At 55.7% G+C, this 13,534-nt stretch overlaps 7 protein-coding genes across 7 annotated transcripts; 6 read left to right on the top strand and 1 right to left on the bottom strand.

Annotated features, from left to right (window-relative positions):
• Positions 1-673: 673 nt before the first annotated feature.
• BU26DRAFT_562637 (uncharacterized protein) lies at positions 674-2,091 on the top strand (the record flags this gene model as incomplete). Its single annotated transcript, XM_033833048.1, has 2 exons — positions 674-812; positions 875-2,091. The coding sequence occupies 2 exons, from the start codon at positions 674-676 to the stop codon at positions 2,089-2,091; spliced, it is 1,356 nt and encodes a 451-aa protein (XP_033685673.1).
• A 580-nt stretch (positions 2,092-2,671) lies between these two features.
• On the top strand, positions 2,672-3,904 carry BU26DRAFT_423622 (S-adenosyl-L-methionine-dependent methyltransferase; the record flags this gene model as incomplete). Its single annotated transcript, XM_033823521.1, has 2 exons — positions 2,672-2,970; positions 3,028-3,904. 2 exons carry the CDS (start codon positions 2,672-2,674, stop codon positions 3,902-3,904), a joined length of 1,176 nt encoding a protein of 391 aa, XP_033685672.1.
• Positions 3,905-4,012: 108 nt separating this feature from the next.
• On the top strand, positions 4,013-4,734 carry BU26DRAFT_268135 (uncharacterized protein). Its single transcript, XM_033821340.1, has 3 exons — positions 4,013-4,187; positions 4,305-4,396; positions 4,464-4,734. Exons 1-3 carry the CDS (start codon positions 4,120-4,122, stop codon positions 4,697-4,699), a joined length of 396 nt encoding a protein of 131 aa, XP_033685671.1. The 5' UTR covers positions 4,013-4,119; the 3' UTR covers positions 4,700-4,734.
• A 35-nt stretch (positions 4,735-4,769) lies between these two features.
• Positions 4,770-6,281, bottom strand: BU26DRAFT_539381 (glycoside hydrolase family 5 protein; the record flags this gene model as incomplete). The annotated part of the gene is made up of 2 exons (XM_033831505.1): positions 6,000-6,281; positions 4,770-5,960 (listed from the first exon to the last, which is right to left on the bottom strand). Exons 1-2 carry the CDS (start codon positions 6,117-6,119, stop codon positions 4,770-4,772), a joined length of 1,311 nt encoding a protein of 436 aa, XP_033685670.1. The 5' UTR covers positions 6,120-6,281.
• An 891-nt stretch (positions 6,282-7,172) lies between these two features.
• BU26DRAFT_268286 (NAD(P)-binding protein) lies at positions 7,173-8,604 on the top strand. The gene is made up of 3 exons (XM_033821341.1): positions 7,173-7,605; positions 7,657-7,995; positions 8,045-8,604. The coding sequence occupies exons 1-3, from the start codon at positions 7,402-7,404 to the stop codon at positions 8,462-8,464; spliced, it is 963 nt and encodes a 320-aa protein (XP_033685669.1). The 5' UTR covers positions 7,173-7,401; the 3' UTR covers positions 8,465-8,604.
• Positions 8,605-9,505: 901 nt separating this feature from the next.
• On the top strand, positions 9,506-10,578 carry BU26DRAFT_517483 (uncharacterized protein). Its single transcript, XM_033828588.1, has 2 exons — positions 9,506-10,332; positions 10,397-10,578. Exon 1 carries the CDS (start codon positions 9,890-9,892, stop codon positions 10,202-10,204), a length of 315 nt encoding a protein of 104 aa, XP_033685668.1. The 5' UTR covers positions 9,506-9,889; the 3' UTR covers positions 10,205-10,332; positions 10,397-10,578.
• BU26DRAFT_268078 (uncharacterized protein) lies at positions 10,516-13,081 on the top strand. The gene is made up of 2 exons (XM_033821338.1): positions 10,516-10,552; positions 10,616-13,081. The coding sequence occupies exon 2, from the start codon at positions 10,685-10,687 to the stop codon at positions 12,839-12,841; it is 2,157 nt and encodes a 718-aa protein (XP_033685667.1). The 5' UTR covers positions 10,516-10,552; positions 10,616-10,684; the 3' UTR covers positions 12,842-13,081.
• Positions 13,082-13,534: the final 453 nt, after the last annotated feature.

Below are 13,534 nucleotides of genomic sequence, written 5' to 3'. Positions count from 1 at the left end.
TCCCCATCGCCGTGCTATCAACAGACGAGCGGGAGGCTGCAACCGTCACAAGACCGCGCAAGCAGGGCGCCCGGTACCTCACCGCTTTTCGAACCGCTTGAGCCACGTGAGTGAGCAATTGTCCTCCAACTTGCGCCTATTGTCAGGCTCGGTACAATACGAACCCCGAAGCACCTCCACTGGTGTGACACCAGTGGCGAACAACTGGAGATAGTATTGTTCGCTCGGAGCCGAGCCCGACGCTCATTGACCAGGGTCGCACAATAGCGAGACTTCAGCGGCCGGCGCACGAAATCGAGCTTTTGCAAGAGGCTGGGCCAATCAGCACGAAGAGTGAGAGGGAATCCAGGTGGCTGGTTGCCAGAGCGGGTCCCGAGGCACTGACCACACATCTGCAGTACAGTGAATGTACCCGTCGACAGACCCCGTGCGCAGCGTAACGAGCTGACTAACAGGCCACCACCCTTGGGTACTTAATCCCGCCCACCGCTGCCCTTCAACCTAAACCTTTTCTCTCATCCACACTCCACTCCACACTTCAGCTTTCGTCTCTCGACATCAAGCTACCTTCTACCATCAATTTCCACACTTGCTACCACTTCTACATCTCACCCCACCTCACCAACAACACACCTTCATCACACCTTCATCACCACCTTATACACCTGAAAACATGTCTTCTACTGTCGCCGCTACCAACGCCGTTGCCACCTCTGGCGCCTCTGGCGTTCGTCTTCTTGATCTCGATGGCCGCAAGCGGGTCCTGCTCAAGAAGCTCCTCGTCTTCGGACCACCGGGCTCTGGCATCGATGGTAAGCTTACTCTCACTCCTTCCAACGTGGCCTGAAACACCTCATCACTGACCTTGCTATAGTCGTCGCCGATGGCCTAAAGAAGCTTGGGTTCAAGGTCTACGACGCCGCTGAGGCCGCTAAGCACTTCGAGCGCGATATCCCGCTCTGGCTAGAGGCTGCCAAGCTCAAGAAGACCGACAAAGCCTACAAGGGATACGACTTCGACAAGCTTATTGGCGAGTATGACGCTATTGTCGGCGGTCCGGCCAACTTCTTCGTCGAGGAGCTTCTCAAGGCTTTCTCGTATGCCAAAGTCATCATGGTCACCCACACCCCCGAGTTCACCATCGCCATGAAGTTTCGTGGCTACTTGGCCTTATCGTACGTCGACCAGGAGATCTTCGGCAAGCTCTCCCCATTCCTAGCCTTGGCCAACGAGTCTCTCGATCAAGAGAAGATCCGCACTGCTGTCCGAGAGAAGAATCTTCTGGAGATCGACTCCCAGCTTGAGTCCTGGAAGTCGATCTGCGAATTCCTAGAGAAGTCGCCTATTCTCAGCGACCCCATCCCCGAGATTGACGAAGCCCTTATCTTCACCCTCTTGGCTGCTCACGGCGCCCGCGTCCTCTCGGACGTCGCCAAGAAGTTGGCACTCTTTCTCATCTACTGCTCCATGGCCTCTGCGACTGCCGTTGCAGGATTCCTCTTCGGTTATTCCATCGCCGACTACAACATCGGTCCATCATTTCTCATGAGCTTGAGCGTTCTCGGCCTCTTCGTTGCCTACCTCGTCGTTGGTCCCAAGACCCTGAAGAAGCCTGAAGGCCAGCCAGAGCCAGAGTCAGAGCCAAAGCCAAAGCCGGTCGTCGAAGCCATCCCCGCCCAGAAGCCAGCTGGTCCTGTCGCACCTGCTCGCCCTGTTGCTCAGCAGAACCCCAGGACCAACCAGCAGCGAGACTCACGACGCAACTTCAACTACAACAGCAACAACGGCCGAAACAACAACGGTCGAAACAACAATCGCCAGTACAATCGCCAGCAGCAGCAGCAGCGTCAGCAGCAAGTCCGTGGACGCCAGAACCAACACAACCGCACGCAGTCAACGCCGGTCGTTGCTGCACCCCGTTCGGTCCTTCCTGCCCCGCGTCCAGCCATTGCCGGCGGCTGGTCCAACTTCAAGCAGACCATCAATGGCAACGATCACGTCCTTCACCACGAGGCTCTTGCCCACGCTCAGGCTACCCGAGGCAATGCTCTCGATCTCCAGACGCGCATGGTCCTTCGTGGTCAGAGCTAGATATCGGTTGCTGTACACTAGCTTCATACTAGCGTCGTAAGGATTGGAATGACGGCGTTCTCGGGTTGAAACATTGGTGAAGAGACACCATGAGCTCCGAATGAGCTTCTCTAGGCAGTTTTATGCATAGATATGAATATGATCTCCTTTATACTGAAGCTCTTGCTCTATCTCCCTGCGTGTGATATGTTTCATTGGACCGAGTCAGGGACACGCTACACAGTAGTCAGTTCAACCACTATTGGTGCCTTAAACTCCCTCAGGATGAATATTCTAAGTTGTGCAACTTGCGATATCATTACGGCTTTGGTGGTCCTGCATGTGAGGTCGAATCGCGTAGTAAATTCCTAGGTATCTATGCGACCACCCGACCTTACCTTTCCTGGATGGAAGAATGCTCGCGAGAGTTCCGCGGCTCCACTCTCGTCCTCCGTCCGCAAAGATGGAGCATGCGACAAGCATTGGGTAGATTAGCGTACAGTGGGTACAGTAGCCTTTGAGATCTCCGTCGAACAGCAATTGACCCCGACAGCAGTACACACCACCCCATCGAACTAGGCGCTATGAATCTGCGATTGAGATGCCACGCCTTCCTACCTCGCTCCTCCGCGAAGCCTACACGATAGATCGTCTTCTTCCCGCCCTTCTCGGCCCTTGCCGCGACCTGCGCGCAGCCCGGAACGAGCTGCGATGGCTCCGCGAACACGTCAATACCATCGCCGCAGCGCGACCCGCGCGAGGCGGAACGCTAGCTAAGGACGCCTTGCTGCGCGATTTGGTCAGGCAGAGGGCTTCGGGGAAACCGCTGCAGTATATACTGGGCACAGAGTACTTTGGGGAGCTGGAAATAATGTGTCGGCCGGGCGTGCTGATCCCGCGGTGAGTCGACGCTGGCGCGATTGCGGTTGACGAGATGGCTGACGGAAGAATTGGCAGACAGGATACAGCGGCTTCGATTTCGCATCTCGTGTGCTCAATACGCAATGCGCAGAGCCTTCCCTCTGAGCTCCGCGTGCTCGATCTCTGTACAGGCACCGGGTGCATACCTCTCCTCTTCCACCACGAATTCTACTCCGCGCGCGACGACATAGACTTGCGCATCCTCGGTGTCGACGTCTCTGATACAAGCCTCAACCTCGCCGCTCATAACCTCAAGCGCATGCGTAAGGACAAGTCTTGGGCGGAAAAGGGTGCTATTGGGTTCATGAAGGCCGACGTCCTCCTCAACCCTTTCGCCGACCAGAAAGGCGGGCGGCTCCCGCTCAAGAGAGCTTTCGAAACCAACAAGCAATTACAGTCCTGGGATATACTGATCTCTAACCCGCCATATATCTCACCGTCCGCTTACTGGAAGACCACAACGCGTTCGGTTCGCGGCTTCGAGCCGAAGCTCGCACTGGTGCCTCCTCCGCACTCTACGACCGCCGACACAGAACGAGGCGACACCTTTTATCAACCATTGCTACATATAGCGCGCGATGTCGAAGCAAAAATCGTGCTGCTCGAGATTGCCGATCTAGAGCAAGCGCTGCGAGTCGCACGCATGGCGCGCGAGCTTCGCATCTTCGATGGCATAGAAATATGGAGAGACCAGCCAGAGCAAACTCCCGACACTACTCCCTCCTCCACACAAGGCGGGTTCAGCATACTCGGCCAAGGAAACGCTCGCTCGGTACTCTGCTGGCGCGGCGCAGTGGCGTCATGGCTGGGGAAGCCTACACCGGGAATTTCGCTCGATGACGACGCACATCGTCTACTCAAGAGTCATGGAAACTTTACGTCTTCATTCCACACCAATGGGTTGAGCATTTAAATACCCTTTCCTCGTCTCTGTCATTTTGCTCTTTCCTAGTGGACCCTTTCACGCGTCGCGCGTAGATCAAGTGGCGCTGTCATGTGGACCTCTTGCGCTACGGCGCGATTATTGGAGGAGCGCGGTGCCGATGCGGTCATCTGCTGAGCCTCACCACACAACGAATCTAGATCCGTCGCGTGTCAGACGGACTTTCTTTGGAGGCGCTTTCCGTCATGTGGACCGTTATGTATGATGCTGATGCGGATTCTGGGGATGGCCTGATCCGCGTCGATCCGCACATGTATGTATACTGTCCCTGCAGCACATCACTACTTCCCGCATTCTGCACTTCGTCTCCCCTACTGCGATTCTACGTGCAACTTCGCGGTAAGAAGCTTCGGTTGAGACGTTCCACAAGCTGGCGGAATGAGACTTCACGCTGTAACCGCCGCTCTGCTTTTCCTGCTGATGGCGTCAATGGGAGCAGGAGCAGATTTCCAGCATCGCGGAGTAAGCATACATGCCTCGTTCTTCGTGCGTCGGATATCACTAACTGACGCTTTAGCACCTTCCTCAGGCGCATGCGCTGGATCAGCAACAACCAGTCCGACCAAGTACTCATCCACTACCGGCGTCAAAGCCCGCGCCCACGCTCGTGCAAGATACAGATCTCGAGCAGAAAGGCCGCACCGCGTCGATAGGCACGGGGTCTGCGGATCTTTCGACTGCGAGAATGGCTGTCGCGGTTGGGTTGGCGGGATTGCTATTCGCACTGGGCATGGGCGTGTGAGCGCGAGGAAGCGAACTGAATGACGTTACGAAGACACGACACGAGCAACGAGCATTCATGAAGAAGAAACAAAAGCCTCAATTACTGGGGGGCTTACGGCCCCTGCGTAACCTGAAAAAGCGGTGCCAGCACATCCTTCACGGCCGGATTCCTCCACGCCGTCCAATCCCCATTCAACAATCCCCATCCCTCATCCCTATCCACCACGCCGTCTCTCACGTAGTAATTCCCCTGGAGCGCCCACAGCGCCCAGTCGCCGTCATTCCCCGCCATGTACTTCACCAAACACGTCAAATAGTCGTAATCCTCCTGGCTGCCAATCCCGCTCCTCTCCGGCGGTCCCCCCGTCATCCCAAACCCGAATTCAGACAGCCAAAGCGGGCCCGTATACGCTTTTCCCTGCTGCAGCAGGAAGCCCGTGGTCCCGCCGACGGTGACGGAGCTCCAGATGCTGCAGGACTTGAAGGACGCGATCCAGTTCGGGCTGAAAGTGTAGTGGTGCCATTCCCAGACGACTTTGTCGGCGCCGAAGGGCGCGCGGTCGAGCGGCCTTGTGCGCAGGAAGGAGGCGTCCGTGCTGGACAGCGTGCCGCCCATCACGATGAGCAGGTCGGGGTTTGCGGCGTGCACGGTTTGTGCGCCTAGGGCAATGTAGGTGTACCATGCGTCGCGGGGCTGCACGACGGGCACCTCGCGGATCTCGTTGCGCAGCCCGATGCCGGCGACGGCGGGGTGCGAGCCGGAGAAGCGGGCCATGGCCGCGAGCCCCTGCGCCCAGGCCGTCGTGTTGAAGAAGCGGCTGTTGGCGTCGTTGTAGCCTGGCGCCGCGTCCCACCACCCGTTGCCGTCGCTCAGGTTGCAGCACCAGCTCGCGCGGCTGACGTGGTTGTCGAGGATTACGCGCAGGCCGCGGCCGCCTAGGGCATCGATCACGCGTCCGAAGGCCTGGCTCACGCTGGCATCTGCAATCCAGGGGTTCTGGTCCTTCACCCTACTCCACAGCTCCGCTACCGATGCGGCGTCGGCGCCGGTGCGGGACGCAAGCGTCGCGAAGGAGTCGGCGACTTTCTGCTCCTGGTCCAGCGCCATGTCGATGCTGAAGGTGAGGCGGACACAGGTAAAGCCCGAGTCCGCGACTATCTGCGCGATGGCGTCGACGGGCTGGTGCTGCAGGCCCTCGGGGATGCCGGCTTCCATGTGGCCCGCCCAGTTCACGCAGCGCAGTTTGACGCGCTTGTTGCCGGCGTCGAGGATCCATCGCGAGGAGGTGTGGAGCGGTTGGAGCTGTGCCGATATCGTCGGCGCAAGGAGTAGCAGCGCTACGCTCCATATCGCGGTGGACAACATGGCGAGCAAGCCTCCTCCACCGTAGATGTCGAGAACGGTGACGGGCAGCGAGGGAATATTCAAAGTAACGTTGGGAGGCGACAGGACGACGTCCATTTTAACTTCCGTGGCGTGGGAACGTGTGGAGGATCGTCAGGCACGTCCTTTTACAGGGGGTGAACAGGGAGTGTGGTTTTTCTCGTATTCGGACGTCGTTTGGCCATGGGATGGGATGCTACCTCCCCATTGTGGGCAATGGACCGTCCAAGACGTCGAATTGGGGAGTTTCGCGAGGTTATGTGGATAATGTTTGAGGAGGCTGAGGCTGGGCGATTCTTATGTCTTTTCCGACCAAGAGAGAGCATCTAGGAGAGGAGCTCGGAACGGGGAGTGCTGGAGAACGTGCAGAGTGACGGGAGAAGCGGGAAATCGTCGGCCTACATTGTCGGTGATGGACATAAAAACTTAAGTAGCCAGAGCCGTAGCTAAAGAAGCATGTCTTTGAACGTAAGCAGTTCTTGAAGGATCAGGTGGAAGGATCGTGGGAGATTTGAGGGACCCGGCACACGATCACACTAAGCCGCTTTTGTCACGTCCGATCACATGTCCATCTTAACCACATCGCTCCTAGACCTCCCCCAGCGCGTACTCCGCCCCCAACCATGCCTCGCTTTCTTGCCCCTCTTTGGTAACTCATCCAGACCGTATTCGGACGTGGAATATCCCCGAGGCGATCTCGCGGATGCTACACCTTCCGAGCCGAACACGCTGACAAACAGTCCTGCACGTAGTCTATCAGCGCCAGGAACGAGGCACGATTGAGGGGCAATCCCATGCGGCTGTTGGAGCTCATGGACAGTACAGTAAAGCTGATTTAGGACTGACAAATTCACTACCTAGGTGTGTTCTTGCGCGGGGCGTAAATAGAGCAGACGCCGTAAGCAGCGATCTCTCCATGCGGCGAAGAGCGAGGAAATACGAGGAAATGCGAGGAAGTAGTAAAGGTCTTGGTATGGCCACCCATCCTGACGGGATATCGCGTTGGCCCTACACCCCTGTCGAATGCCTTCGCTCGATTCCCCGCCCCCTCGGCAGGACATGGTTCAGACTGATCGATTCCGCTTGCAGTTCCGCGGTCGGTTACTAACTAGGAGCATATGCACGGCCTACCGCGTTCGTTGGTGCTGACCAACGGTGTCGGCGCTTAGAGAGTAGTGTGTTTTCTTTGTTTGAAGGTCGCTCCGAGCTTACCTGGGTACTCGCACGAAAGCTTCATAGGCGCATTCTATTTGCTTATAAGCATAAATAGCACCCGGTCTCAAGGCCAGGCAACTTTGGAAGCCTAACCAGCAGACCTCAAGTTCCAGGCAACTTTAAGAGCAATTTTTACAGTATCACAATGACGAAGACTATTGCGATTGTTGGAGGGACTGGCGCGCAGGGCGGAGGCGTGGCCAACGTCATGTTCAAGACGCCAGGCTGGAAGCTTCGAATCATCACCAGGAACGCGGACAGCGACAAGGCTAAGGAACTTGCTTCCAAAGGCGCAGAGGTCGTGTCAGCCAATGCCGACGACGAAGAGTCGCTCGTGAAGGCCTTCGAAGTACTACCCAATCACCATCGCTACTTAGGACTTTCGCTGATATGATACCAGGGCGCCCATGCCATCTTCGCCGTCACAAACTTCTGGGAGCATCTCTTTACCGGCAAATCTCAAGATGAGTCTGGCGTCATCGAAGTAGAGCAAGCCCTGAAGCTCGCCCGTGCAGCAGCCAAGACATCAACTCTCGAGCACTACATCTGGAGCACGCTTCCGAGCGCTAAGAAGACCACCAATGGCAAGGTTACTTGCGCCCATATCGACTACAAGGCCGAGGTAGACGACAAGATCAGGAGCGAAATGCCTGAGCTCGCGAAGAAGACGACGTTCCTGTATTTCGGTTACTACGCCACCAACATGGTGTACTTGCCGCTGCTCAAGCCGATGGAAGTTGTGAGTCCACTATTACACGCCCACGGCTCCCCTGCTAATGAAACCATAGCCCGGCTCGTACGGCAAATGGGTGCAAATCGTGTCCACAGCGCCAACCACAGCGATCCCCGTCACCGGCGACATGACGGTGAACCCCGGTATCTGGGTCCGCCAGATCCTCGCCAACCCGGACAAGAGCAAGGGCAAGTACACCACCGTCGCCACGGAGACGGTTACGCTCGGCGACATGCTGAACATCTGGTCCGAGGTGACGGGCCGCCAGGGCATCTACATACAGTGCAGCCGCAAGGACTACGAGAACCTCTGGGGCGTCGCCGGCGATGAGATTACGGACCAGTGGGACTGGGCGCAGATTGTGAGCGATTGGACGGCGCATGTGGACTATGTGAGCAAGGAGGAGTTGGGCATCAAGCCGGAGGAAACGCCGGGACTGAAGGCGACGCTTGAGAGTTTGAAGAGCCTCATGTGAGGTGTGGGCAGCGATGCGCAAGCAGAATCTGGGGCGATGAACAGGTCGGCCAGGGTAGGCTGGTCTAGCTAGGAGTCCGTGTCTGTGGGAAGCGTAGCGGAGCGTCGTAGAATGGATGTTCGCGTTCGTGACGTCATGCCTCCAGCGTTCCTTCTTGCTGCTCTCAAGACCTACTTCCAAGCCATACTCTCGCGCGCAGCGACTCAAATGTACTTCCTCCACCCACTCAGGCGATAATGGTAACACACGTTCAATTAGAGGACTTTATCGCGCAGCAGGTCAAAGATCACTCGTGTTAATCATGCCCATCTCCGGAAGATCGAAACAACACCGAAAGAAGCGGCTACCGCCTCTTATACGTACAGCAAGGAAACGCTTCAAACAAGTGACAGCCTCACGTAGATCTCTTCCTTGACAGTCCACTTTGAGCAGACAGGTTAATGAAAAGAAGGGTGGGATTTCCGACCGTCGTTAAAGAACCCAAGATAGTCTTTAACTAGGTCTGTCTCTACAGACCTCCGCAGAGGACCGTCGCTCACTGCCGCTTCGTACCGACCGTGGATCACCTTGCCTCAACCCTGAGCCGGCCAAAGCTCCAAAGAAGAGGCGTGATGATCCCCGCGACCACAGGCAAGCCCGATAGGTGGTGTGAGCGAGGGTAGGAAAGAATATAGAAGCGGTAGAGTAAAGAGTGGGCGGAGGACAGCGGCGAAACGAGGGGGGGGGAGGTAGGATATTTATCCCACGCGCACGGACGCACACAGCGCGCGGTGAAGGCGAACAAAGTGAAAAGAAAGCGGGCAAGGTATGAGTCACTTCAACGGCGCAGACCCCGTTCTACTCGATTCGCTTCTTCTCGGATAGGATTGTAGGTTCGCCGATGGGGAGCGTTACCGATATCGTAGGCGCAATTTTTGGCGGGACAAGAATCTGGTGGTCAACGGAGAAAGCGGGTTAGGACGACGATGAAAGCGAAGCGTGAGTGTTCTTTCACGGTCAATGTGTCTGTGTCAGCTATCCTCTCATAGTATTACCACTTATTGCGCCGCTCACCCACTATTCGGCCGGTAGGAAGCCAAGGCACAATGTGGCTTTCGCAGAACGATGTTACTGGAAGCTGATCGCCGCATGGCGCACGTGAGAGGCAGCACCGCCTCAGCCTTGTGCCTCCTCACAGCTGGCTGAACCCACAACTTTGTCCACGCAGGCGCTACCACGAGCAGACCCCAATCGCTTCCGGTCGGAAAGGCAGAGCAGGTACTTATCTATAAGCAGTCCCGCTCCGCTTCTCTTCCGGCCCACGGACAGATGATCGCACCGAACGCTACCGCCGGCTGAGCCTACTCTGATCCAACAGACTAAGGCCCCTAGCCCAATAGTAACATTCTTGCGGAGCATCCCACTAGACACAGAATTCTCGTGGCTATGGATGGCCTTACTGCTGTCGGTCTAGCGGCCAACATCATACAATTCCTGGATTTCTGCGCCACACTGCTCTCTGAGGCGAGTGAGGTCTACCACTCAGCCTCGGGGCTCTCCCAGGAGTACGTTGAACTCCAAGACGTTGCCCGAGACCTTTCGCTGCTGGTCGACGGCTTGATCACTCCGAAAACCAACGCAGGACCCAGAGTCTCCTACCAGGGCCTTGGACCCGGCCCGGACATGCTTAGCATCGCCCATTCCGCGAAGGCCGTTGCTACGGAGTTGATCTCTGTCACACGCGGAGCCTCGGGTTGCTAGAAGAGGAGATGGCGCAGTTTTCGCCAGGCACTTTCAAGTTTATGGAATAGGGACAAAATCGACAGCTTGCAGAAAAGGCTCGAAAACCTCCGCAGTCAGCTTTCAGTTAACATCCTGGCTCACATGAGGTAAGGGAGCAAGCCGAAGCTCGTGGCCCCAATCCTTACACAAAATTACTAACGCCAGCAACAGCAAGCTCCAGATATCACTTATGGTGGACCTGAATGCGCTGAAGGCCTCCTGTGAGGTACGTAAGCAGCAGTACACAATCTAGAATGTCTTAGCTCTTACGTGCGGAAAGTTCTTCCTGGAGGCCTTTAACAGGTAAAACCTAAGACAAGTTAGAGTGTGAACACCACCCTCGGTTCCCTTCGGTTTGAAAATCTGCTAAGAGTACCGCCACCTTTGTAGGACTTAGACTCGGCTCGCGGACTCACTGTGAAAGAAGTTCTAGTTTCCCTACACGACGTCAAAGAGCACATGCAGGAGCTGGACCAGGCCCATCTCCTGAAGATCGAAACAATACTGAAAGAAGCGGCTACCGCCTCATATATGTACAACAAGGAAAGGCAGATATTGGAGAGCCTCCTCTTCGAAACGATGAGGCATCGCTACCATACGATCGCCGAAGCCCATCAACGCACTTTCCACTGGATTTTTGAACCTTCGTACTTCCATCCACATGATCCTCGATCGAAGATTCGCTTCAGAGACTGGTTGGTATCCGGGCACGGACTCTACTGGATCTCAGGAAAGCCGGGCTCAGGGAAGTCGACGCTTATGAAATACATCTGCGACGCACCACAGACTAGCAACTGCCTCGGCGAATGGGCTGGACACCACCGACTGATTAGGGCGGCGTTCTACTTCTGGTCCGCTGGAACCGACATGCAAAAATGCCAACGAGGTCTTCTTCAACAACTGCTCTTCGAGATTCTTCGAGCGTGCCCCGACCTTATCCCGGTCCTTTGCCCACACCGCTGGGAAGGTGGAAGCGGCAGTGATTGGAGCCTCAGAGAGCTTCAGGCAGCTTTCGAAAAGCTGGAAGCTTTGAAGGATGATACCAAGATCTGTTTCTTCATCGACGGTCTGGACGAGTACGATGGAGATGAATCGGAGATCATCCAGATACTACAGCACATCGCGAGATTACCTCATATCAAGCTATGCGTCTCTAGCCGACCTTGGCCGTGCTTTGAAGACGCTTTCGGTCTCGATGCGGTCTCAAAGCTATACCTTCATAACCTGACTGTGGACGATATTCGCCAATTTGCTCGGGATAAGCTCGAGGACATCCCTGGCTCTGGCTTGCTCAAGCAAGAGCATCAAGCCTTCGCTGATCTCATTTCCAAGATCACTCGCAGAGCTCACGGAGTGTTCTTGTGGGTATTCTTGGTCGTCAGATCTCTCCGAAAAGGCGTGGAAAATGGCGATAACATACCGTTGTTGCTACGTCGCCTCGAAGAAATGCCTTCGGATCTGGGGCCCTTTTTTGACAAGTTGATCCAATCCGTGGACAGCGTCTACCGGGAACAAATGGCCACCATGTTTGAAGTTGCCATCCGAGCCCCGGAACCAATGTGCATATTGACGTATTGGTTTCTCGATGAAGGCAGTTATTCAACCCAAAATGAGCTTCCACCCCCCGATCTGCTCAGGATCATCGCGCTCGAGGACCAAATGAATCGTCGGCTGAGTGTACGTTACAAAGGTCTGCTAGAGGCCGCTGGAGTGCCGGGCGCACGAAAAGTCAACTTTATCCATCGAACAGTGCGCGACTACCTCCAATGGAAAGGTGTGCATCGACTGCTCGCTAGACAAGATTCGCAGGCAGCAACAAAAGCGTCTAGGGCTCTGGCTATGCACGCAGAGTATTGTTCTCGTAGCAAGAGCGGGAGGGGGTTTAATTCCCAGGACTTCGCCTATTTCCTGGTTTTCGCTCGTTGGGCTGCGGCGGAGTCTGGCTATTTCGATTGGGCTCTTTTCAAAAAGGTAGAAGAGCACCAAACTGGAGCTTTCGACGACAGTGATCCCCACATCCTGGTCAAGACTGTGCATTATGGCTTCACTGCATACCTCGAGTATCGTCTGAGCCAGGACAGAACACTCATCCATCGCCTGTCGAAACATTTGCTCCGGGCGGCATTCGATATTCAATCCTGGAGAGTCAATAGTACCTTTGGCATACAATCCAGTTGCGATACACTCTCCTGGCTCTTGCATAATGGGGCAGACCCGAACGTTCGGACAACGAATGACACGCTCTTCGCACAGTTTCTATCCGAGACTGGTGCGGCGGCAAGGAGGTCAACAAAGCCCTGGGCGTATGAACAATGGAAGAGGTCGCTCTCAATCTTGCTTAGGCATGGCGCAAAATTCGACGAGGTGTTCGACGATTCCCGATTCATCGAGGCGTTACCTCAGATCGGGATCAGCAAGAATGGCGGTATCTATGATCTTGCTGACACAGTGCTACTCAAGGGCGAGCCACTACGTCAAGGTCTCCACCGCCACTTGGATATCTACGCGCTGTTCCTCGAAAACGGGCTCGACCCGAACCGGCGAATTGGATCGTTCACGCTCTGGCAGATGTGGTTGTGGTACGTAGATCCCAGTGCCCTCTCTAGCATGTCTTGACTGCGGAAAGCTCCTCCTGGGGGCCTTCAGTAGGTAAAGACTTGAGACATGATTGCGTGCCCTTCCCCCCGCGCCGCGCCCCGACCCTTTTTGACTGAGACACCCGCTAAGTGTACGCCACGTTTGCAGGTATGTTTGCAAATGGCAGAACGACCATGGGTATCTTGAAGAAATATGCGTTCGGGCAGTCAAGCTCTTGCTTGTCCACGGCGCGGACCCGTTCTACTCGATTCGCTTCTTCTCGGATAGGATTGCGGGTTCGCCGATGTGGAGCGTTACCGATATCGTGGGCGCATTCTTCACGCAAGACAGTCAGGCTGATATTCGGCCGGTCTTGGAATCTGCAAAGCTTCGCTGGGGGGAGAAGAACCCCTTGAATTCACTGATCGAGCTCAGCACGAGACGGGCCGAGGGCCACCGGGATAGGAGGGCTTGCCGCAGTTTCCGAAGTGGTTACAATTAGGGGCTGTGGAGGCCAATATGCAGAGTCCTACTGTGCTGCGGGCTGGAAAGCATGAGCTGGATTGGAAGGGGAGATGCCCATCCGCATTATCAAGCACAGGTGTGGTTCTTCGTGCCCTTGCAGACGTCGGCCTAAAAAAGGTCTGGAGAAAGCCAAGGCCCCGTATGCTGGCTCTAATAGTAACAAGAGAAAAACGCTGGAGAAAGTCAAGCTCCTCTATGTGGACTCCA

The sequence above is a fragment of the Trematosphaeria pertusa genome (assembly GCF_010094035.1).
Source record: "Trematosphaeria pertusa strain CBS 122368 unplaced genomic scaffold BU26scaffold_5, whole genome shotgun sequence".
Taxonomy (NCBI): domain Eukaryota; kingdom Fungi; phylum Ascomycota; class Dothideomycetes; order Pleosporales; family Trematosphaeriaceae; genus Trematosphaeria; species Trematosphaeria pertusa.
This window is presented reverse-complemented; position numbering and strand designations above follow the sequence as displayed.

Bases quoted from the DNA above. Each gene is read 5' to 3' on its own strand.
- BU26DRAFT_268135 (XM_033821340.1), top strand. From the start codon at position 4,120: ATGTGGACCGTTATGTATGATGCTGATGCGGATTCTGGGGATGGCCTG. The intron at 4,188-4,304 runs GTATGTATACTG...ACGTTCCACAAG, and splicing joins ATCCGCGTCGATCCGCACAT to CTGGCGGAATGAGACTTCAC. The intron at 4,397-4,463 runs GTAAGCATACAT...CACCTTCCTCAG, and splicing joins CAGATTTCCAGCATCGCGGA to GCGCATGCGCTGGATCAGCA.
- BU26DRAFT_268286 (XM_033821341.1), top strand. From the start codon at position 7,402: ATGACGAAGACTATTGCGATTGTTGGAGGGACTGGCGCGCAGGGCGGA. The intron at 7,606-7,656 runs GTACTACCCAAT...ATATGATACCAG, and splicing joins CGCTCGTGAAGGCCTTCGAA to GGCGCCCATGCCATCTTCGC. The intron at 7,996-8,044 runs GTGAGTCCACTA...ATGAAACCATAG, and splicing joins TGCTCAAGCCGATGGAAGTT to CCCGGCTCGTACGGCAAATG.
- BU26DRAFT_517483 (XM_033828588.1), top strand. From the start codon at position 9,890: ATGGATGGCCTTACTGCTGTCGGTCTAGCGGCCAACATCATACAATTC.
- BU26DRAFT_268078 (XM_033821338.1), top strand. From the start codon at position 10,685: ATGCAGGAGCTGGACCAGGCCCATCTCCTGAAGATCGAAACAATACTG.